The sequence below is a fragment of the Tenrec ecaudatus genome, chromosome 6, assembly GCF_050624435.1.
Source record: "Tenrec ecaudatus isolate mTenEca1 chromosome 6, mTenEca1.hap1, whole genome shotgun sequence".
In the NCBI taxonomy this organism is placed as follows: domain Eukaryota; kingdom Metazoa; phylum Chordata; class Mammalia; order Afrosoricida; family Tenrecidae; genus Tenrec; species Tenrec ecaudatus.
In genome coordinates this window covers 162,847,802-162,873,563 of record NC_134535.1, presented here as the reverse complement: position 1 = coordinate 162,873,563, position 25,762 = coordinate 162,847,802, and the positions used below count along the sequence as shown (strand labels likewise).

Genomic DNA, 25,762 nt, shown 5'->3' with positions numbered 1-25,762 from the left:
CGATCAGAGCGAGCATCCACCCTGCCCCTTGTTACATTCCTAGTGAGTGCATCTGAACCCCCCCCCCCCCCCCCCCCCCTGTAAAGCAGCCTTCTGCACTGCTTCTGTGGAGAACACAGCGCCTCTTTCCGCCCCTGGTGACCCCACAGGGTTCAGGAGCACGGCTCTGTCAGTAGGGCTCTCAATGGCTGTGACCTTACCAAAGTAGCCTGCCAGGCCTTTCTTCGTCAGCACCAGGCCATGGTGCACTCAAGCTGCTCACCGCGGGATTCGCCCTTGAGTGCCGGCCATTTATACCGGGGACTCTCCACGCCTACCTAAAGTCAGCCTGGCCGCTTAGCCCCTCTCTCTTGCACCCACAGTTTACCCTCCTTTCTAGTTCATTCTTGTCAGAAGAAAGCCATGCTGTAGTTGCTCCTCTTCCATCAGCTCCCCTTAGCTCCACATTCAGATCAGCTGCCACCTTGTTTTTCGCCCCCCCTTCAGAGCAGAACACCACGATAGAATCGTCTAAACTCCAAACTCCACCTGTTCTCTCCACCACACTCTTGTCAGGCTTTTTTCTTCAATAACTCCACGCAGGGAGCCCTGGTAGTAATTGAAAACCACCAGTCACAACACTGGGGCAAGACAAGGCTTTCTACTCCCGTAAAGAGTTGTCGTCTCTGAAACCCGCAGGGGCAGTTCTACCCTGTCCTCTAGGGCTGCTGGGAGCCCAAATCAACTTGATGGTGGTGACTTTGAGAGAGTTTTTACCACCACCTACAACCTTCTCAGGTGCAGCACTGAGCTCTCTCTCCCCCAAGCCAATGGTCAATTCGAGCTGTCTTCGACTCAACGTTCAGTGTAGTATTTGACGCACACGATCCCGTCCTCTTTCCTGACTTCCTTGGCTTCTAGGACGTCACCTGCTTAGCTTTCCTTTCTCACTTTGCTCTCTCCTCCAGCTCCCTGACTCATTCTGCCTTAGTCCTCTGCCCACTGAACCCCAGGGTGTCTTAGGCTCTGTCTTCTGTATCCTCTTCCCTTACCACGATTTATTGAGTGAACTCTCCATACCACCCGGCTCAAAAAGTCTCGACTTTGCTTCTACACCTTAGTACAGCTCCCTGTACTGCTCAGACTTAGAGGTCTTAAGGCATCCCATACCCAGTGATATGGTCAGAAGATAACCCCTAACGTTCACCCCCACATTGACCAGTGGTTTCTTCCTGCTGTCTTGCCCATGTCTGAAAATGCATCATGGCAATCTATCTTACTGAGGACCCAAACCTCTTTCTTTCTCTTATTGTCACACATCCAGTTGTTAGGTGCCATGGCACTGATTTTGGACTTATTGTTACCCAAAGAGGCAGAGTAGAACACCCCATAGGGTTTCCTAGGCTATCCCACCGATGGGGGCAGACTTCGAGGTCTTGAGTGTGAACCACCAAACCTGAACTGAGTGCTGACCAGTGTGCCCTCAGGACTTGAGGGGCAGTGACTTATTTAATGTGTCTTTCTCCTCAAAGTCTCTAACTCCTCCCCAGACGACCTTTCCCTGTGTGGGAGTGGTAGGAGTGTGGAAGAGATGGACAGAATTCACCTGTGTGTCAGCGTAATGAGGATTCACAGGGATGCTGTCCTATTGGGTTTAAAATGAGCCCTCTGAGAAGCAACAGGTGGAATCTCACTCCCATTGAGAGCTGAGGGGGGGGGGAGAGCACATCCTCTGGACCCAAGATCTCTGCGCAATGAGCCTCCCGGATCCAGGAGACAGCTGTGACCTCCAAGAAGCAGCAGCAGAACCTGGAGCCAGAGCACGAAACAGAGTGGTGCCCTTCCCAGGCCGCAGAGCAAGTAAACCAAGTGCTTGGGGCCAGAGGCTCTCTTGAAAAGAAGGGTGCTGGGCTGTCTGACCTACGAAATGGAATAGCATGGAGTGCCTTCTGGCTGAGGGTTTCCGGAGTGGAGCGCCTCTGGGTGCTTAGTTCAGGGAGCGTGAGCCGAATGCCTTTGGGTTGAGGCTTAAAGTAGAGTGGCATGCCTTCAATTGTTTGTGAGCAGACCTGGAGAACTCTGTAATATGATTAATAACTGGATCTGTTGCATATCTCATTTACATTGCAAGCTATTAACCTTCTTCCTAAGCTTTTTAATCATGAATATGGTGAGTTCTGTGTAGCGGGTGTAATGGATGTCACAGGCTAGGTTTTTGGGGGAAAAGATAGAGTGTGTTGTTAAGAGACAGACCACAACAGACGGAACTCGTTGTCTTTGAATAGATTCCATCAAGAATCCTTTCACCCATCTTCACACAGTTTCACCATGGGATCACTTCCAGCCAATGCCATTTTGCCATCTCTTAGGACTCCTGGTGGCACAGTGCTTACCAGTCGGGCTGCCGACTGCAGGGTCAGCAGTTTGAAGCCACCAGATGATATGCAGAAGAAAGAAGGGGCTTTCTACTCCCATAAAGAGTTACAATCTCAGATACTCACCAGGGAAATTCTATCCCCTCCTCTATGGTCGCTATGAGTGGGCATCGGCTCAATGCCGGTGAGTTTATCTTTGTGTTTTCTTTCCCCTGAGATTTATTTATTTATTGCACAGATGACTACACTGGCTTCCTGTTTTCTTTTTCTTCTCTGCCCTTAAGCCTGTGTCTGGTCTGACGCCCCTTCCAACACAACACACACTGTCTTGTTGTGACACAGCAGCCGGGGAAACCCTTTAAAAGATGGAGATAATTTCAATCTAGGAAGCAAAGGCTATGGATAGAGGTATAAGCATAGGTGTGTACATGCATAAATATACTGCTTCATATAAGCAGAGGTGTTAGCTTATGTACATATATTTATATGGCAATACACTGAGGTAGTGGACGGACTTCAGACCTCTGCTCATATCTTTTTTCAATGCAAGAACCCTTTGTTCTAACAAACTGGCATTCTGTGATGCTCACCCTCTCAGCACAATCACTGAAGATAAAATGGGTGCATAAGCAAATGTGTTGAAGAAATCTGATGGTGTCTGGCTATCAAAAGATATAGCGTCTAGAGTCTTAAAGGCTTGAAGTTAAACAAGCGGCTGTCCAGCAGAGAAGCAACAATCCCACATGGAAGAAGCACTCTAGTCTGTGTGATCATGAAGTATCCTTGGAACCAGGAAACAGGCATCAGTAGACCCATAACAAACAAACAAACAACAAAAACCATATTGTTGAGAACTGGAGAGGTAAGAGCAGAGACCCAAAGCTCATCTGTAGACAATGGGACATCTCCCTACAAGAGGGGTCACAGGGAAGGAATGAGTCAACCAGGACACAGTACAGCATCGATGAAACACACAATATTCCTTTGGTTCCTTGAGGCTTCCTCACCCTCCCCCGCCACTATCATGACCCCAGTACTGTCTTTCACTTCTGACTAGACCGTAGCATGTACACAGGTACAGATAAGAGATAAGAGCTCATGACGCAAGTGATCCAAGAACAAGAATGGGAATAGTGACACCAGAAGGATGGGGAGTGGAGGGGAGGAAGGGGGAAATGTTTGCATTGATTTACACACACACACACACACACACACACAAACACACACACACACAAACACACACACACACATACACACACATCTCTCCAGGGAGACAAACAAGAGAAACCATGGGGGAAGGTAACTAGTGGTTGGTGTAAGATATGAAAATAATAATGTTTTATCAAGGAGTCATGAGGGTGGTGGGGGGCAGAAAGAGGAGCCGATACCAAGGGCTCAATAGAAAGTAAATGTCTAGAAAAGAATGATGGCAACACATGTACAAATCTGCTTGGTACAATTGATGTATGGATTGTTCTAAGAGCTGTTAAGAGCCCCCAATAAAATGATCTTTTAATTTAATAAAATAAACAAACAAAGATCCCTGAGATGATTTCCTATCGCTTCTCACTCAGGTCACTCCAGTGGGTCTCTGTCTCTCAGAGGTAAAGCCCAAACGTCCTTCTCGTGTCCTGCAAGGCCACCCCTAATGTACCCCACCCTCAGGGGTCCTCTGCTCTCTGCTGCTGTGGCACGTGCCCTTGCTCGCCCTATGACCGCCTCCTTGGCCACATGATATCCTGATGTTTTGGTCTGTTGAGACGGCTCACAGCAGCCCTAGAGGCCAGAGTAGAACTGCCCATTGACCTTCCTGGGCTGGGGTCTTTATGGGAGTAGACAGCCAGATACTTTCTCCCTTGGAGTGGCTAGTAGCTTCCAATCATCAATCTTTTGCCTAGCACGTCACCACTTTTAACAGTGAGCATCTTCACATGTACATATGTACACACACATACATATGTACATATAAAAAAGTTAAAGCACTAGACTGCTAAGCAAAAGATTCATATATGTAAGGGAACCCTGGTGGTGTAGTGGTTATACATTGGGTTGCTTATCACAAGGTCAGTAGTTCAAATCTAGTAGCTGCTCCTCAGGAGAAATATGAGGCTTTTAAAAAATTTAATCATTTTACTGGGGGCTCGTACAATTCTTATCCCAATCCATACATCCATTCATTGTGCCAAGGACCTCTGTACATTTGCTGCCATAATTCTCAAAACATTTGCTCTCCACTTGAGCCCTTAATACCAGCTCCTCATTGAGAAATCTGAGGCTTTTTACTCTGGTAAAGAGTGGCAGGCTCTGAAACCCACAGGGGCAGTTCTCCTCTGTCCCATAGGGTTGCCATGAGTCGGAATCGACTCCATCACAGTGAGTGAACTATGTGTATGCATGTATGCACGCACGTATATGCATGCATTAAACCATGTGTATAAATGTATTCATGCACGTATATATGTATGCACGCATTAAACCATGTGTACATATGTATGCACGCACGTGTATGCATGCATTAGACCATGTGTATATATGTATGCATGCATGTGTATATTTATGCATGCATTAAAGCAGCATCCAGGTTTCTGTTTTGCTCAGAGTCAGAGCGCACACATTCCCTGCAGGACTTTCACGTTGACTGTGCCCTCTGCTTAGGAAGTATGTTCTTTAGCTGTCTATGTCCCCGTGGTCACTTTCTTACTTCCTGCAGGTCTCTGTTCAAATGTCCCCCGAGCAGAGAGCATTTCATAACCACCCTAATAAAAACTGACCTCTTCCCACTGGTGCGCTCTGTTGTTTTCTACCTTCACTCTTTTCACCAGGGCATATAAGCAACACTGTCTGATTGTTAATGCACGTTTGCCTGCCTGTCTGTCCCTCCCCCTGGGAGAAGGCAGGGATCTGTCTGTCGCACTCACTGCTCTATCCGTAGTCTCTCACAGTCACAGCCTAGCGGCGGTTGGTTATATTGAGTTGATTCCGAGTCATGGTGACCCGTGTGTGTCAGGGTGTAGCTGTTCCACAGGGTTTGCAATGGCTGGTTTTCTGGAAGGGGATCGCCAAACCTTTCTCCTGAGGTTCTCCTGGGTGGACTCGATCTGCCAAACTTTTGGTTAGCAACAGAGCACACCAACCCCAGGACTCCCGGCACAACAGATGGGCACTCGATACGTGCTTGTGGAAGGAATGAACGAGTAAACTCTTGGAGTAAGTACATCACGTCCCTCCAGTTTGATGACATTATACTTCTTGCTATAATTTTTAATTTGACCACCTGGCTACTTGGCATTTAAATGTTAATCGTTTCTTATTTACCCACCTTGTGGCGGGATCCCCTTCTGAATTTTGATCAACAAGTATTATGCAATGAAGTTAAATACAAGTAGTTCTCCTCTGCTAACTCCCTTGGTTCTGACATAAGTCAAACATCTCTCTCGTTTTTAGTCTTCATCATTGTTGCCTTTTATTTTCACTATCATGATCAATCAGAGCTCTCTTTGTCTCTGAGGGTTGGAAACATTACTTCTAAGTTTGCAGTATATTTTAATACATACACACAGGCATGCATTTTAAAAGTTGGAAATGTGTATTCTAATCATGAACAGACTTGGCATTTTGTTGGTGGTGGTGGTAACTGTACTTGTGGAAGGTTCTGGATCATCTAAAGCAAGGGTCTGCAAACTTCTGAGCTGCAAGAGCCAATCCTGCCTCTCACAACAGTTTAAAAAGTATTCAAGAGCCCTATGTATATTTTTACAAATAAGGAAAATTTAAAGTAATGCTATAAATGAAATCCAGATAGTTTTATTTTGAGTTTCAGTTTTACGCAGAGCTGTGTCTGATCCAGAGAGTCCCTGGGCATGGGTATGGTTTGTCTAATCAGAAAATGAGTGAGTGTCATCTGCGTGGGCCTCCCCTTTATTTCTCCACGCACACCTTGCTGTAACAGCTCCCTGCTTCTTGATCTGAGCAAAGTGAATGGTATGGGGGTTCGTGGTTTTCAAGCCTCCGAAGCTTCTGCCTTGAGTTCAGAAAGCGAAACCTGCCCGGAAGTGTTTGCAGCTGTAAATCATCAAATCGAACATCTGCCAGGGCCAACACCGGCTAATCGCACACTGCCACCCCGTGCGTTGTACACATCCCTAGCGTTTGCACAGCAGCAAACAGAAACTGATGGCTGTAGGTGGCGTTCCTTGTAACGGACTGGGATGCTTTGTCAGCTGGGGTCTCCCTCCAGTGTGGCGCCATCGGACTTGCCCTGCTTATGTGTCTGATATTTTCCTTGACACATGTAAGTGTTGTTTGGAAATACGGGTTTCTCATGAGTTATAACTTAGTATTTTATAATCCCCGTGCCCCCAAACCCCACATAGAGGTGGGATCTGAATGTTTTCTTCTTTGGGGTTGGAGGTGGATGATACCTTCGAACGTTGGCTGCGCAGTGTATTGGTGTCTTCGGATTCTGAAGCTTGGCAGGTGTACCTGGGCCAATGTCGCCACGACTCCACCAGGGCCTCTCCAGCTGTGCCCTTGGGGAACTCTCAAGCCCGCCTCCGCTTCTCGCAGTGTCACTTCTATGTCTGTAAGGTGGGCTGGCGGTTTTCCTAGAGCCATTTGTTTGAAGGAGGGGGGGCCAGCCTGCTCAGGGCCTGAGCATAGTCAGCTTGTGGCCTGCCCTCGGTTAGCGTGCCGGTGCTAACCACGGCGGGGGTCTTGATTCCATCATGACTCCAGCGTCGCACGGGAGCATGCCAGGTGGCTATTGCGCACTATCCGTAACGTGGTGTCCAAGCCTGCATTTCCTGTTTTGCGTTAGGTCACTAAAACCAAACTAAACTCGCTGCCGTTGAGTTGATGAAAACCAGAGCTGGTTATTCCCAGTAGGTAGGTCACCTACAGTTGCTTCTCCTTAACTCGCTGCTGTGGGTAGATTGTGGAGATTCTTGATCCGGCACTGGTTGCCATCAGCAGGCCATGGCGGAACCGTTACCCACCGAGGAGGGTCGCTTGGCTGGGCGAGGGTCCCTGGACTCTTCACAGCCTTGGTGCTTCAGCAAAAACAGCGACACGGAGCTGCAACAACTACTTGCGAGTTTGGTGGCGGTGGGTAGACTTCATCCCCAGATTTCAAGTCTGTGTTTAGGACAAGAGCCTACATGTGCTCAGAGCAGCATCTGGCTGCCCAGCACACGTGGGTGCGAACATGGAGACTGCCCTTTTGTATCGGAAGAGGACCCACATGCCGGCGCCAGACAGATGGCTGTAAAGACCAATGCACGACCCACCGACCCTCCGTGGGCTGCGCGCACGCCCAGCTCCCGTCCTTCTGTTTTGCGTGGTGCTGGCTGCTCTGAGAGCTGTCACTCCCGGCAGCGTTGTGTCTTCGCCTCCGGGGCCACAAGATGCTTTTGCTCATCAAGCCCCCGGATCGGCTGCACCGAGGCTGGTCTGTCCGTGCCGCTCCTGCTGCCCGGCGTTCTGCAGCGAGGCCCTGGCATTTTGAAGGGCTTCCGTGGAGCCCGTGCCATCTCGTCACGGAACCACGCTGGGTGACCATGAATTTGCTGGCAGTGACCTAGCTCGGAGGGACTGGGGAGTTTTAGAGGGTCCTGCATGGCACACAGAGTTAAGTACGGGGCTACTAATTGAAAGGTTGTCGGTTCAGACCCAGGCCCGACAGCCCCCTGGGAACAAGCATAACCCTCGGAGGGCTGCGGACCAGGTCCGTGCCGTCCACTGCCTCACCGTGAGTCGGCAGTGACTCCCTGGAATGGTGGTGTGTGTGTTGTGTGCGTGTTAGGGGGTTCAGTGGGTTGATTTTTTGTTCTGCTAACCTTCCCGCATCGTCATTTGAACGCCTCCATCCCAATTTCACCACAACATTGTCTGTCTGTTAAATTTGTTCTCTGTGAGGAAGGACGAGTTCACTTGCCATGCTTGACTGTTGCAGTCCACGGGGAGTTATTCGTCTCCTAGAACTTTTGTTTTGTCTTCTCGCTTTGCATGAGCCCTGGGTGTCACCAGCTAAGTGAGAGGACCAAAGCCAGCCGTTCCAGGGCTCACCCAGCTCACGGCTTCCCCGCTTGTGGGTCATAGGATTTCCGGTAGTTGATTTTTTTTATTTTTGGAAATAGATCAGCAGGACATTTTTCTGAGGTACCTGGCGGTGGACTTGAACTGTAAGCATTTGGTCAGCTGCCCAGCACTTTAACTGGGTGTCCCCAGGGTCTGTGTTCCACAGAGGGGGAATAGAGAAGTCTTCATTTAGATAGGATGGAGTATTATCAGATTGTTGTTCAGGCTAGCGGACATACGAGGGGACTTCTAAAAGTTCATGGAAGAATGGAATGAAAAGTTAGTGGGAATTCTCCACAAACTCTTTGAAGGCCCCTCGGATGGATTAGATTCAATGATTTTTAGATCACTAAGCACATCACCAAAAGCATGTTGAACATTAATGTGGCCCTCAGACCAGCAGCTTCAGCATCCCCTGGAAGCTTGTTGGAAATGAACCATTTGGGAGCCCCCTTTACAGAGTGGCACCAGAGACTGTACACCCACATCTGCGTTTCAGTGAGCGCCCTGAAGTAACCCTGTTGCACTTGGCGCAGCAGTAGTCTGAGATCCACCGCTCTAGGCAGCACAGGGTGACGGCAACTTCCACACTGATGGGAACATTCCTGTCCACACCGCCCAATACAGTAGCCACTAGGCACACGTGCCCTGAGCAACTGAGGGTCTCATTTCATTTGGGTCTGTCTCGCAATAGCCACAGGTGGCTCGTGGTGGCTGCACATTGGCAGCATAGCCCTGCGGTTGTTGTGTGGTTAAGCTGAAATGCTTAACCTCTCTCTCACTCACTGTCTCTCTCTAGTGTGCATTCTCTCTCTGTCACACACACACACACACACACACACACACACACACGATGATAGCTCACACCATTATGAATCTCATACTATGGAACAAAGTGATGCTAGAGCAAAGTTCCAACATCTACAATGACAGTGGCGTTTCCTTCTCTCGGGAAGAGACGGCTGGTGTTAATTTGTTGGGGGAAGCCTGTTCTTGAGCCAGCTATCATTGGATTTGTGAGTGTTCGCAGCCACGCAGTGCCTGGTAGCTCATGCCTGCCTTTTGGGAGGAGTGAAGGTGTTTACTCAAAAAGGCCTGGTGGTGCAAACTGCCATGGGCCCAGCTGCTAACCCAGTGGCTGTTGGATCAAGCCCCCAGTGGGCATGTGGGGGGAAGACCTGAGGATCTGCTCTCTTACAGATTACAGCAAGAGCATCCTCTGGGACTGTGCTGCTCTGTAAAAGACTGGACCCAACATCAGCAGCTGCAGCCGCAGAGCTGTCACTCAGAAACAGAGCTCCGGGGGTAAGGGTTTTCCTTGCACTGAGAGCTGCAGTGAGTTCCGTGTGTCTCCTGAGCAGAGCATTCTGAGGCGTGCTGCATGAAGGAGGACTTTGAGGAGATGCTTACGTGAGAGATTTCACCCCTCTCTGCCGGTGCGCACTGCGGCGGTCACCTGGATGTTCTATGGTGCCGGACCGAAGCCTTTCAAATGCCAGCAGGGTCACCAACAGTGGACAGGTCTCAGCAGAGCTTCCAGACTAAGACAAGGAAGAAAGAGCCCTGGTGATCAACTTCTGAAAATTCTCCTGTAAACCCCCTCCCAGCTCCCCACCCCTCCAGGCATCACAGGCGAACATTGTCTGATGTTGCCTGGAAGATGAGACATCCAGGTTGGAAAGCACTCAGAGGACACAGTGGCTGCTCCACCAGCCTGAGCATATCAATGATCATGACGACGGGGCAAGACCGAGCAGCCTTCGATTCTGTTGCATGTACATGGGGTCCCCCAGAGTTGGAACTGATCCGATGACCGCTGACAACAAGAACAACAACAGTGTGCAAGGACCACTAATAACAAGTATAACAGCAGCAGTGTGGGGGATATTATCAGAGTCCTTATTGTCCCCCACCTCTAAACCTTGTATACACCTCCGGGTTCTTGTTGGGACCCAGCTAGAAACCTGGTGGTAGCTGATCGCCAAGTCTCGGACAACCAAGGGCTGGTGGGTGGGTCAAACTTTTTAATAGCTTTCAGCTTCTTCAATTTTGGAGGGCTTGAAGAAAAAGAGGATCTTGCTAGGTTGGTTGGTTTGGCTAGTCAGAAATCCCAGAAGAGACTTTTGACACTAGTCACCAGGCACAGTTCCCAGGGGTTACACAACTGCGTCTTTGTCGCCTTTTCTAATGCACCAGCATAGTCTGGCAGCCGTCTGGTCCTGTGACTAGAGCAGAATGTGATGTTTTGGAGGCTGAAATATCTGAAAGTGCTGAGAGACCTTTCTCCCAAATCTAGTAAGGAAAGTGTCTAAATGGAAACAGTAGGCATTGGCCAGCCAAGAACTGGTGCTGAATTCTATGTCAAATTTACTGTCATTGAGTCAATTCTGACTCACAGTGACCCTGTAAAGCTGCCTCAATCTGTGTGTGATACTATAATTTTTACAGGAGTAGAAAGCCTCATCCTTCTCCGGTGCAATGACTCGTGGTTTCGAACTGCTGACCTTGCCCCAGTCCATACGCCATAAAGATTTTTTCTTTGTCATAAACAAAGTGCTCTTCATGACTGAGCTTCATAACGGAGGGCCTCTTTTGTTGAGCTATTTCAATCTATACCTTTGACTTTAGTAATTCATCTCTACTTGGATTTATAGACTATCCAAACTGGAGAGAAGAGAACTTAGAAAGAGTTAGCGTGCAGTCTTACATTCAGAGAATCGGAGACTCGGGTTGTGAGTTGAACGAGAACCCCCAGTGGGTTTAAGGCTGAGGGAGGGGAAGCATGAGTCAGGCCAGGGACTCTGTGCCACCACCCGCTTGCCTGTCTCGGCTGTGCGCTCAGCCCTTGCATTAACTATCTGAAGCTGGGTGCGTGACCAAAAAGGAAAGTTTCAAAGGCAGCAAAAGAAATCAATTGATACTCAATGTTTATTTGTATTTTGAAATACCCTTTCTTGCTGCTATGTCACAGAGACAACTTTGAAAATCCCCCCTGAGCATTTTAACCAGTGACTGTGGCAGCTGAAACTGCCCATGCCTCCTATGCAAGTGGTTTTGTTATGACTCAATGGAACTCTGATGGTTAACTGCTTGTTTTGTCCTGGGCGGTTCTGGTGCGATTGGTTCTGCAAACACTGGCACTGTTGTGACGTATGGCCTTTTTCTGTTGACTTAGTTTTTCTCATCACAGTAAATGCAAGGGGACATCAAAAATTTCGTGGGGAAAAATGGAATTAAAAGATAGCAGACTTTTTCCCATGGGATTTCTGCAGCCCCTTGCAGATAGGTAACAAGACAATAACATTCATTGTGTATACAGTTTGGGGACATGAATTGTGCTCATTGTACAGATACCACCATTATCCGTTTCCAACATTCTTCTTCACCCTTTGTGGAAGCTCAGTGTCCCCCCAGAGGAGTGTCCCTCCCTCCATTATTAATACTCTAAGGTGTGTGTAAACTTGTCCATCCTAAATATTTAATCCCATTTATAACTGGAATTATATAATGCTTGCCTTTTATAGCTGACTTATTTCACCCTTTTATAACTTGCTTATCTTAAATGACAAGCCTCTCTTACTTTATCCCAAAAGTATTGAAATATCAGGTGCTGAGAGTACGGTATTGTACATATAGTAGTTCTCCAATAGTTGGTTGAAAGAATGAATGCGATTCCCTTCATATAGATCTAAATGTTTTGTTTCCTTTTACCTTTAGCATGTGCAGAGGTTTTCTGGCTAAATCCTCCCCTCACCCCCCACTAACTTGACTGGAGTCTTCAGCCACAAATCCCCAGGCATGCCAAAAAGCTGGGAGGGGGTTAGTAAACTGAGTGTGGGGTTACTGTTTGTACCCACAAAACAAAGCCTTACAGCACGTGAAGCTTAATGTGTGGTTCTAAGTTGGACTGACCAGCAAGGCCAGTGATAGCATCGCTCAGCCCGTCAAAGAGGCCATGCCTTCAGACCAGCACTGAATGGCACTGGCAAAGGCGTGTGGGGCTGGCGGCCGTAACCCTGGCTGCATTCGTCTTGGTTGTGGCTAAATTCAGATCATCATGTTCTCCTGGGGTCACCGACTGTCTTTATTGCTCCTCAAGCCAATCAGATGAATGCCAGGCGAGCAAGCTCCGTGGTGGCTGGAGGATGTTGCGGGTCGGGAACGTGCGGGCTCTGGGGCCTTGGCACCATTCATTCTGAAGCTGGCTCCACCCACTTGCTGGGCTAGTGAGAGAGAGAGCAGGTCCGATGACCCCCAGCAACCCAGCCTGGCCATTTTCTGGGGGATGAGTTGCACACACTCATCAGGGGCGCCAGATTGTGTTCTTGAGCGTTGTTGAGGGCTGTTGAGTCGATTCCACCCCATGGCAGCCCCATGTCACTGAGGAGAACTGCCCCACAGGAAGGGCCTTCTGAACTGTCGCCTGCATGCCAGCAGATTTCCCGGACTGTGGTTTAGAGCCACAGGGTGAGTTTGAACCGTCAACCTCTCAGTGAGCAGCCAAGTGCTTAGCCACTGTCTTTTGCAGTCAAGTTGTGCACGTCAACCTCACACATGGTGCTACCTGAGGTAGTTAGTTTATTGCACCAACCTGGCCGATATATACATGTGGGGTTCATTGAAGGGCGGAGGGATAAATGGTTCGGTGAGCCTCACCTTTCTACTTCTCGGGTCTCTTGCTTTCTGATGGTGGGACCACGGTGCAGCTGCCTTAGCCAGTTCCCTGCTTCAGCTGGCAAGGCCCACTTCCTGCAAGACATCCCTGAGGAGAAGCCGCATGAACCTACCCCGATGCAGCCCTGGGTGCTGGAGCAGCCGTGTGGAGACCCCAGCCAGCGCTGAGATGCTTACACACTCACTGATTTGGCTTTCCTCCTGCAGTCAGCGTCATAGTGTGTGTTTTGTGAGATGGAGGAGGACTTTGCGGATGGTGTCGGACATATGGGTTAATGTTGGACTTGTGGGCTTGGGCAGCACTGGGTTGGGATGTTTTCTTGATGTGCACTTACCCCTTATAAAAAACTCTCTCTTATACATGAGTTTGTGTGGATTTGTTTCTCTAAAGTACCCAGACTAACACACTACCCAAGAGTGCAGTTTCTGGAGGTAACACCCGACTGGCTCCTTCATCCCATTAAAATCGGGTCCATTCCTCATTGTCCCTACAACCAGCAATTCAGTATCTAATCCAGCTCCCAGTCACCTCTATCTCGACTCCTGCCTCCAGCTCATCCTAGTACAGTGAGTGAGTCCCCCATCTCACCACAGTACTTTCCTCAAATAAGAGCACATCCCTTCCCTTTCACCAGGCCTCCCCTCAAAGCTGACTTATTTCACCTTCTCTAAAAGAGACCAGCTCTCAGATACGTCAGATGTTTCATAGAGCTGAAAAGTGCGTCGAGACTAAAAAGGATCCTAGAGAACCCTGTGCTTGTTCGCTTTGCCTTTATTTCCACGGGGGCTTATAAACTGGGCTGTTGGAACTGCTATTTGCTTAATATCTTAGGTGCATGTTTGGAATTTCATACATACTTTAATAGTAGCTTGATGCAAACATGTTGCCTGTTTCTGACATGAGGCTTGAACCAGTCAGGTCTTCTGAATAGTCATAGAGTTAGAAATCCATACAAACCAAAGCTCACAGCCAATAAGATGTGGTCATAGGCAAATTGAATTTACCAATTTGATACTTTGAGCTAAAGATGCCTTTGGCTTTTACACTTGGACTTACAGATATGAGGGGCTTCAAAAAGTTCATCGGAAATGGCGTTTTCTTCTAAGACCATTTTTCTTTTTTGTTTTGGTTGTAAATTATTTTATTGGGGGCTCATACAACTCTTATCACAATCCATACATACATCAATTGTGTAAAGCACATCTGTACATTCATTGCCCTCCTCATTCTCAAAACATTTACTCTCTACTTACGCCCCTGGCATCAGCTCCTCATTTTCCCCCTCCTTCCCCAGTACCGCCTCTCTCATGAACCCTTGATAATTTATAAATTATTATTTTGTCATATCTTACAATGTCCAATGCCTCCCTTCACCCACTTTTCTGTTGTCTGTCCCCCAGGGAAGAGGCTATATGTACATCCTTGTAATTGGTTCCCCCTTTCCACCCTACCTTCCCTTCACCCTCCCGGTATCACCACTCTCACCACTGGTCCTGAAGGTATCATCTGTCCTAGATTCCCTGTGTTTCCAGTTCCTATCTGTACCAGTGTACATCCTCTGGTCTAGCCAGATTTGTAAGGTAGAATTGGGGTTAGGGGCGGGAATCATTTAGGAACTAGAGGAAAGTTGTATCTTTCGTCGTTGCTACATTGCACCCTGACTGGCTCGTAAGACCATTTTTCTATGAGCTTTTTGAAGCCCCTTCTGTATTCTCTAGCGAAGGAGGAACTTCACAGGACTCAAGTTAGCTCTTTCGTATTTCTAATTTCTGCTTTGATCTATTGATAATCTGATGCACCTGTGTGTACGTGAATCTGTGTGTGCCCACATGGGTCAATCAAATTGCATTCATCCAGAGACCACCATCAAAACCTGGCTATGTTGACTATTTTAATCATTTAAGACTCAACTTTTGTGATTATGATGTAGGGCAGCGTTGAGAGAACTGAATTGCGTCCTGCAACAATATGTGTTATAATTCCTAGTCCCTGTGCTTGTGGCTCAGGAGCCCTGTGTATGAGGGGTGAGGCTGCTAACTGCAAGGTCAGTGGTTCAAGCCCAGCAGAGAACTGAGGAGCCCTGTATGGGGTCACTGTGGGTCACAATGGGCTCCAAGAGTAGGCAGTCCACCAGTGGTTATCAGCCATTCGAGACGGGTTGTTTTTGATATGCCAGTGAGACAAGAATCATATAGTGTCTATTGAGTCAATGAGATAAGCTAGTATAGATTTGAGATGTAGAAGAGATTCCACAAGTGAGGATGCAGCGATGGGGAAGCGACACGGCAAGACACAGGAAGATCTTCCACGAGCAGAAACTCAAAACTGTGTCCCTGAGAGGGAACAGAGAAGGAAAGCTTTCCCCTGGCACAAACAGTCAATTCAGATGTCTGGCCTCCTAAATGGCAGGAAACATGCCCGAAGAGCTATGTCTGTTGAGAAAATCACCATCTCTGGGTCCCTCAGGGATGAGCAGAACTGTTGAAGGGAATTCCGGAAACAGCCTTCCTGGCTTCTCGGGTGGACCAGGAAAAGGGGCCAGCCTCACTGGGGCGCGCAGTGAGCATTCCAGGGAGCACGGAAGGTAGAACTGAAACCAAGGCAGTAGAGGGGGTTCCTTTCCAAGTCCACAGAGCCCGGCCAGTGCCCCCTGTCTGGGGGGAGAACATCGCCGGAGAATGAAAGGCTATTTTCACATTTCAGTGAATGTCAAGTGTTGTTCTGGGTTTGGGTCTTGCTTAGTGCTGCTGTTCCTTCTTTCCTCCTGTTTTTTGTCCCCTTCCCCCCAATTTGGAATGGAAATATCTACCTTGTGCCTCTTCCACCACTGTATTTTGGGAAAAAAGCAAGCAAACCTGTATTATAGATTTCATGGGCTTTAAAATGAAGAAGGCATGTGTATGTATATATATGTGCATATGTATGTGTATATATATGTGTGTGTGTATATGTGTATATATATATGTGTATATATATATGTGTGTATATATATATGTGTGTGTGTATATATATATACCATATTGAATGAAGGGGGAAGTGCAGAGTGGAGACCCAAGGCCCAAGTGTTGGCCAATGGAGATCCCCTCATAGAGGGGTTTAGGAGAGGAGATGGGTTAATTAGGGTGTGAGGTAGTACCGATGAAGAACATAGCTTTCCCCCAGATCCTGGATGCTTCCTCCCCCCAACTACCATGATCCGAATTCTACCTTGCAGGGCTGGATAGGGAAAAGGTTGTACACTGGTACATATGAGGGCTGGAGGCACAGGGAATCCAGGGTGGATGATACCTTCAGGACCAAGGGTGTGAGGGGCGATGCTGGGAGAGTGGAGGGTGAGTGGGTTGGAAAGGGGGAACTGATTACAAGGATCCGCATGTGACCTCCTCCCTGGGAGAGGGACGGCAGAGAAGGGGGGGAAGGGAGACTCCGGATAGAGCAAGATATGACAAAATAACAATGTATAAATTATCAAGGGCACATGAGGGAGGGGGGAGCGGGGAGGGAGGGGAAAAAAAAAGAGGACCTGATGCAACGGGCTTAAGTGGAGAACAAATGCTTTGAGAATGATTGGGGCAGGGAATGTATGAATGTGCTTTATACAATTGATGTATGTATATGTATGGAATGTGATAAGAGTTGTCTGAGTCCCTAATAAAATGTAAAAAAATAAAAATAAAATGAAGAAGGATTGTTGCCCCAGGATGGATTATGCCTATATCACCCATATTTGATTTAGGCGCTTCCGAAGATGAGATTTTGAACTTGCAATTGATGTAAAACTTACGGGATATAGTAATGAGGTGACTGTGTTTTGCAAATGGCAAGGACATGAAGGGGGGGGCACTGGGTGGACTGTTATTGATTGACTCATGTCCCCCCCCCAAAAAAAACCCAAACCAAAAAACAACTGTGTTGTAAATCTTAACCTTTATGCCTATATTGTTATCCCATTTGGGGATGGGTTGTCTTTGTTATGTTAATAATACAGGATTGGTACAGGGTGTTTCTTTAATCAGACTCTTGAGATAGAGATTAACTAAGCAGGGGAAGGAAGCTGAGAGTGGGGAAGGAAGATTCCAGGCCACAAGAAGATCTCCAAGGAGCAGAAATTCAAAGAAGCAAAGACCTCCTTCTAGATCTGACAGAGAGACAGCCTTTGTTGTTTCTTTTTCTCCTCCTCCTCTTTCTTCTTCTTCTTCTTCTTCTAACTCATTTTATTGGGGGCTCATACAACACTTATCACAGTCCCTGCATCCATCCATTGGACAGCCTTTCCCTAGAGTAGATGGGCAACCTGAATTTAGACTTCTAGTTTACTAATAAAAACCCAAACCAAACTCACTGCCATCAAGTCGATGCCAACTCACAGCAATACTATAGGGCAGGAGAGACCTGCCCTGTGAATTTCCAAGACTGTAATTCTCTACAGGAGTAGAAAACCCTGTCCTTCTCCCGACACGTGGGTGGTAGTTTCGAACTGCTGACCTTGCAGTTAGCAGCACATTGGGTAACCACAACATCACTAGGGTGTTTATTCTAGCCTTCTAAGCTATCAGAAAATACATTTCAGTTTGTTACTAGGTGCCAAAGAGTCAGTTCCATAGCGACCCTATGTACAACAGAACAAAGCATTACATGGACCTGTCCTGGTGGTCTAGTGAGTTATATGTTGGGCCGCTAACCACAGGGTTAGCAGTTTGAAACCACCTTCCCCTCTGAGAGAGAAAGATGAGGCTTTCAACTCCTGTAAAGAGTTACAGTTTGGAAACCAGAAGCAGGGGGTAGCAGGGAGGAGGGGGCAGTTCTACTCTGTTCTGTAGAGTCACATGAGTCAGAATCGATTCGGTGGCTATGAGTTTTCTGCCTTTATTTTTTTAATGTAACAAATATTTGTCTATTATGCTTTTAATCTAACCTGTGCAGGACGGGATCACACTGGAGTTGCACCTCCTTCCTTGGCAAGAGAGAGAGGGAGAATGTGTGGTGTCTGTTCGCTCCTGGGAGTGAGGCTCCTCATTCACGCTCAGTGCTTTTGTTCCCCTAGCTGTACCACCCAACGTAGCCGAACTGAAGAACTTGGAAGTGCTCAACTTCTTTAATAACCAGATTGAGGAGCTGCCCACACAGATCAGCAGCCTCCAGAAACTCAAACACCTAAACCTTGGGTGAGTGGCCGTGGAGGGGAGACCCCAGGGGGGGTGGGAGGGGAGGAGGTGGGAGAAGAGTATGGGCAAGGGATGGCCTGCATCTCCTTGCATGGGCGGAACTAATTTCTATTTTATTTTTACGCTTTAGATTTTGTAAAAAGTTTTATTGTTTTAATATAGCCGTTCGTTGTCCTGCATAGTTATTTGAGAGCTAATTGAGAAGCTAATCGTTAGTGCAGTAATAAGGAAGATGGTTGTTTTTTTTTCTTTTTGCTGTTTTTTTGTTTCCAATAAAATTTTTATTTCAGTTAAGTTGAGGGAGTGGGCACTTATTTGCCTGGCATTACTGTCTTTAGGGGCAACTGTTAAGATCATTTGTAATATCAGGGTCGTTGTTTTTTCACCCTGTATCAGGAAAAACATATCCTCTACAACCACATCCTTCCTCTTCTGGGGGCCGGGGTACATTTCGTAACAATGCTTCATTCATTCTTGCCATTGGTTCAGGCAGGAGAGAGGTCATAATCCCCCATCTTTCTTTGCACAAAAACGAAGAGAGTTTCGATTCAGCTGAGTTTGTGGAACCAGGGAGCAGTAATAATAAATAATCCTTTATATTCATTCCATTGCTTCACAGTTTTCAAAGTCCGTCCAGCCAGTGCCTGACCCTCTCCACAGTTGGGAGGAAGGGAAGGTGGACATACTGCTTGTGTCATAGGGAGGGAGGGACACCCTTTCCAAGAGGATAAGTGAGGAGATCCGATGGACCCTCTGGTTGGTGACTGAGTGGAGGAGAGAATCCCTCTGCATGCGTCAGTTGGAGCTTGGACTTTCCAGAGTTCTCTGAATTCCCTCATCGTTGTTGCAGCTATTAGATGAAACTGCCCCACCCGTGGGAAGTAATATTTTCACTATATTATAGCCACTAAATGCTCCAGTTAAGATCGTGGCGTACAGGAAGCAGTAACGGAAGCTACCTAGGTTTTTATTAATGCAATATGCAGCAATGATGAAACAAAAAATCCACTCATGCACTGATTTTGCGTTCATTGTTCCCACATGGAGTTGGTTAGTTACCTTAGTTGAAGCCGCAGCCCTGGCTAATGATGGTTCTTAAGACATTATTTTAATCGGGTGGAGACCGTGAACCTCTCAGGCAGAGTAGAAGTAGAAAAGATTACACATGGATATCTTTGTTTTGAAGACTACTAAACCCTAATCTTTAATTTGTATATAAGACAGCAGCTAAAACTTCATATATGTTTTACTTTCAGGTATTTTCTTTATTTGTTTATTGACTTTTGTATCTACATGTAATATAGCTTTAATTTGTTGGTAATAAAGTATATATTCATATAGTCATGGTACCATGGTAGAAGCATTGGACTGCTAACAGCAAGGTTGGAGGTTCAAACCATTAGAATGCTACTGGGGAGAGAGATGACGCTGTCGACACCCATAAAGGTTTGCAGTCTCAGAACCTCTATACAGGGTCACAATGAATGATGGACGTGGTTGGGTGTAAATATATGGAGATTGCACACATGGTGAATCAAGTGAATGTCTACAGAGCAAGTCAGTTTTCCATTCGATAACTCATACACATTGTACTTCACGTTACATTTGCAATCCCACAATGTAAAATCATGTATCCCGTTTCCTGCCTGTGTTTCCTCTCTTACCATTCTCCGTTGCTCACCATCCTGAACTTTATCTTGGGCAAATGCTTCCCTTTGGGTCTCAAGGGGCTGATTGTTCTGAGGATTGCATACCTTTCTAATGTCATCAGTCCACTTTCACAACAGTCACCTATGTAGATGAAAACTGAGCCATTGGGGTGAGTTCAGTTCTAAATATTAAGGGCGTTAAGGATCATAACCTTGGGGTCCTACCAAGCCTCTAACTGGTGCGACAGTTAGGTGCTCAGCTGTTAACTAAAGGATTGAAAGTTCAGTGCACCCAGCAGCTCAGCAGGAGACAGTATCTAGCCAGCAAATGTAGACTTTTAAAGCATTTTTCCTCTTACTGATTTAAATCTAGACTCTTTTGATTTTAGATTTCCACAGTTTTTCCCACTCTAGCCAGGGCTCTCTAATGTGATCCCTTTCAGAGCAGACTGGTACTGGTCTCCTGGCACCATATCTTCCTTCCTCTGGACAGGGAGAGACCAGTAAGTAGTCGCACCATAGATAGCCACTCATGAGCTCTTAAGACCCCAGCAATACTGACTGAAGTAGGACGGAGACCATTCCCTTTGTGAACTTTGTTATGCCAGTGGACCTCGGTATCCTCTGAGAAGATTATATATGAGGGGGTGCCCCCATAACACTGCTAAAAAGCTCCACTGAGTAGAGCTTTCATAGTTCACTAGACAAGTTTCCCCGCTAGACAAGTATGAGCATCTCGCTCTGAGTTAGTGCACCCAGTGGCATTGCCTGGGAAGGTTCTCTCTGGTCACAGTGGATTTTTTTGTAAAAGCAGTTTCTCTTGAACCTCCTTTGTAGCAATGGCCAATTCAAGAGAACAGCATGTGGCTGTGAAATTTTGTTTTCCTGCTTGGAAAAATGCTGCAGAAACGGTTGTGATGTTGAACACAGCTTACAAGGACAGTGCTATGGGAAAAACTCAAGTGTATGAATGGTTTTCTCATTTCAAAAAAAGGTGAAATGTTGATTGATGACAAACTCTTTCTGAACACCTGTCAACTTTCTGAATGAACAAAAATGTTGACTCGTGGTGCATTTGGAGTTAGTTCCACCAGGTCAGGCTGTTAATCAAACTTTCTATTTAGAGGCTTTGAAAAGATTGCCTAACATTGTGGGGAATAAAGACCTGATTTGTGGCAGATGGGGGTTTTGCCACCACAATGCACCTGCTTACACAGCCATCTCAGTGCACCAGTTTTTGGCAAAATCCAGCATGCCTTTCTTGCCCCATGCACCTGACTCACCTGACCTCACTCTGTGGGTCTTGTTTTTGTTTCTGCAAATGAAGAGGGACATGAAAGGGCAATGATTTGACAACATAGAAGAGAGGAAGAAAAAAACAAGGGAGGTGCTGTCAGTCATCCAAACAGATGAGTTTGAAAAATGTTTCCAAGAATGGAATCCCAACTTTGACAAATGTATTAAGTGTAATGGAGAGGACTTTGGAGGTGCTAAGGGTGTTTTGTAAAAAAAATTAAATACATAGCTTTGAAAAAAATTCCATTTTGTATGTGTAAATTTAGATAGTATTTCTATGTTTTTGTTTTTGTGTCTATATAAAAATGTAGGAGTAAATGTCTAGGAAATGTATATGTACACACACATATAGTTATAGTTCGTGTATGTGTGTGTGTATTGTATATACTTGGGTATAAGCTAAATGTTTCAGCACATTTTTAATGCAGTTTTGGTGGTAAATTTAGATGCCTTCACAGATATTCGGGTCAGCTTATACTCGAGTATATTATATATATATATTAATATATGCATATATATAATATGTATATTAGTTGGCATTGACTCAATGACAGTGGGAGATATATCTAGTGTTACCGGGACAGATGAGGACAAAGGGAGGAGAGGTGATGCTGGCAGGAACCTGGCTCAAATAGCAACATGAAGCAGAGATGGAGATTGGTTTCAGCATGTACCTCTCCAGATGAAGGACAGAGAACACACATTTCCTTACCAGTTGGAAGAGACTTATGATGGTATATATATATATATATATGTATATGTTATATGATATATCTCCCACTGCCGTTGAGTCAATGCCAACTAATCATGACCCTGCATTGGTGCCTAGGCTTTCCAAGGTGTAAATTTTTGTGGGAACAGATAGTCTCAACTGTCTCCCATGTAGCAACTGTTGGGTTTGAACCTCTGACCTTGAGGTTAGCAACTCAACACTTACCCAACAGCACCACCAAAGCATATATATATAATTAATATAAATATTAGCTGATTATATATGAATATTTATATATATGTATAAGTCATTCTCAGTGGTACAACAGTTAAGTGCTCAGCTGAGTTGCTAACTAAAAGACTGAAAGTACAGTACGCCCGGCAGCTTAGCAGGAGAAAGGCCTGAGAATTTGCTCCCATAAAGTCTACAGCCAAGAAACCCCTATGAGGCAGTTCTCTCTGACATATGAGGTTTTATCATGAGTTGAAATTGGCTTGGTGGCACCTAACAGCACAACCTGATTAATTACCACAGAGTATGCATTTATGGTAGTAGAATTGAACCTAGCAGTTATAATAAGCAGGATAATAGTATTATTGTCATTATCATCCTCCCTGTTTATTGCTTCATTTATATGATCATTCGAGTACCTAGGCTACATCAAGGTCCGGCACACAGTCCCTAGCCAAGGCGTGGGCATGCAGTGGGGTTGGGGCCAGGAAGCTTTGAGGGAGCAGAGCAACACAGCTGGGTCCCTGATGCGCTGAAGTTGTAGGAGAGAAGCAGGAGCCGAGGGGCTTACAGGTGAGAGACTGGATAATGGTTCTCCAAGGAGGGAGCATTTGAGCCAATACTGGATTCATGGGAAGGAATTTCTCAGCCTTAGATTGAGAGATTGATATACTTCAGAACTCTAATCATTGCATATTCTGGAAATGACAGAATTTTTTATGTTGCTAGGAAGAGAGACTGGGCTTTCTATAGCTGTAAACAGTTATATTCACAGCACCCACAAGCGGCCACTATGAGTCAGCATTGACTCGATGGCAGTGAGTTTTTTTGTTTGAAAGTAGCACTATGTTTAACCTTTTGGGATATTGGGATGTGCTCTATTGTGTAACCAAAAAACAAAAACAAAACAAAAAACCAAACTAAGGAGCCCTGGTGGAGTAGTATTGTGAAAAATATGAGGCAAAGAACAAGGAAGTGAGGTGTCTGCCATCCACTTAGTGAATTTTTATTGTGCTCTCCTTATGGACCAAGCACTGTTCCAGGTACTGCTTGTCCAGCCTTTGTGGAGCACACATTGAGAGAATAGCCTATGGTGACTGGGCGGCCACTCAGGACTGTGAGACTCTTCGCTTCTCCGTTCTTGTCCTGTTTGCATGAAAGAGTTCAGGACAGAGATAAAATCAGACCAGAGTCAGAAAAAAAGGGTTGAACAGTGAAGAGGATACCATGGAAAAGAGGTCCAAAAGGCCTTTAACCTGTCTGAAAGGCCTGGCAAAATGTAGCACTGAACCTTACAGTGGGATGTGCCAGTGGTGCACATCCCAGCATTGACTGGCTTTCTGTTGGGTCTTGTACTATTGGTTCGTCCTCTTTGGTATAGCCTTTCTTGACATGTGCATCCCTGTACCCCAGCATGCTAGACTTAGTGCCCTTTTCTCCAGACACAAAACTCAAGATCTATTCAGTCCCTGTGAGGGTAGTGTGAATATCCTGTCTTTTTCCACCCAACTTTTATACCATCGCAGGTCTCTTCCAACTGGTAAGGAAATGTGTATTTCTGCCCTTCACCTTCCTTCATCTGGAGAGGTACATGTTGAAACCAGTCTCCATCTCTGCTTCATGTTATTGCTATTTGAGCCAGGTTCCTGCTAGCATCACCTCTCCTCCCTTTGTCCTCATCCGTCTCGGTAACACTATGAAGAATAAGGTGTCTACAATGACAGAGTTAGTTGACAGCAGATCTTCCAGTGGTTTCATTCCAGTTTAACCCCCTACTTAGGATTTGCATTTACACGCCAGATATACTGAATCAGAATTTACATCTTAACCAGATCCCCAAGTGATCCTTGTGGGCACTTAAGAATTACATGGAGATCTATAAGAATCCCCTGGGGATCTCATTAAAATATAGATTTGCAGAGAAAATGATAATCATAAGAACAAAAAAGCAAAAGAAACAACAAAAGTAAACAAAAAAAACACCAACAAAAACCAATGATAAAAAAAACCCTATAAAGAGTTCAAGGTCTGTTTGTTGACCTTTAGGAGTGCCTATCTAGATAAGATAGGCTGGATAAACAATCTGGAGGAAAAAACAACGGGACCAATGGATCTAGGGGACACAGGAGAGAGGGAGGCAGGGTGGTGGTGGTTAAGAAGTGGGTGTTAACACACCCAAAAACAAAGAAACAACAAGTGATCTAAAATCAATGGTGAGGAGGGTGTAGGATGCCTGCTAGGGCTTGATCAAGGCCAATGTAACTGAGAGGAATTACTGAAACCCGAGTGAAGACCGACCATGATAATGAACGCAAGGAAAAGAAAAAGAAAGAAAAGAAAGAACTAGGAGGCAAAGGGCATTTATAAAGGTCTAAATATAGGTGTGTACATATGTAAATATATTTATATTCAACTATAGGGAAATATATCTATGTACATACATTTATAGGTTTAGTATTAAGGTAGCAGATGGATATTGGGCCTCTGCTCAAGAACTGCCTCAATGCAAGGACACTTTTTTCTAGTAACCAAGTATTCTGTGATGCTCACCTTCCCAATAAGTTTGCTGAAGACAAATGGGTGCATAAGCAAATGTGTTGAAGAAAGCTGATGGTGCCCAGCTATCAAAAGATATAGCATCTGGGGTCTTAAAGGTTTGAAGATAAACAAGCGGTCATCTAATTGAGAAGCAACTAAGTCTACATGGAAGAAGCATACGACTAGCCTTGTGTGATCATGAGGGGTCAATAGAATCAGGTGTCAGGCATCAAAGACCCAGAACAAAAAATCATATCTATGTGAATGAGGGGGAGTGCAGAGTGGAGACCCAAAGCCCATCTGTAGACAATTGGACATCCCCTTATAGAAGGGTCACCAGGAAGAGACAAGCAGTCAGGGTGCTGTGTAGCACTGTTGAAACATACAACTTTCCTCTAGTTTATTGGTTCTCAACCTTTCTTATGCCTTGACCCTCATGTTGTGGTAACCCCAACCATAAAATTATTTTAATTGCTACTTCATAACTGTAATGTTGCTACTGTTATGAATCATAATGTAAATACCCAATATACAGGATGTATTTTCATTGTTAAAAATTGAACATAATTAAAGCATAGTGATGAGTCACAAAACAATATGTCATTATGTATTGTGAAATATTGATTTCTAATTATAAATAAATGAAATTTTGTCTTGCAGCATGGTGTAGCATGGGTAACAGTCTTAATATAACAATAGTAAACTACATTGCTACATTTTACGACAGTATGTGTAAAAAGCCAATGTCAATGTGAAGGTTGAGATAGCTTCTTTCTCACTAGATCAGCATATCTGCATGTGGGCAGACCTCTACCTGGAGACAGGTAGAGGAGCGGTGTTTCGGTTCTTAAGACCATAGGAATGGTCTTAGGCAACCCTCAAAGGGGTTGCGACTCACAGGTTGAGAACTGCTGCTCTAGTTCTTTAATGCTTCCTTCCCCCCTCCCTCCTACTATCATGGCTCCAGTTCTACCTAACAAATCCAGCTAGATGGGAGCATGTACACTGGTATAGATAAGAGCTGGCAACACAGGAAATCCAGAACAGATAAACCCTTCAGGACCAAT

The 25,762-nt window shown here is 45.9% G+C and overlaps 1 protein-coding gene across 2 annotated transcripts in view; it reads left to right on the top strand.

Annotated features, from left to right (window-relative positions):
- Positions 1–25,762, top strand: part of RSU1 (Ras suppressor protein 1) — a 257,042-nt gene that overhangs the window by 47,447 nt on the left and 183,833 nt on the right. For both annotated transcript variants that reach the window (XM_075552447.1, XM_075552446.1), the window contains one exon: positions 18,149–18,269. In XM_075552447.1, the coding sequence (XP_075408562.1) occupies positions 18,149–18,269 (121 nt within the window). The remainder of the gene's footprint in view (positions 1–18,148; positions 18,270–25,762) is intronic.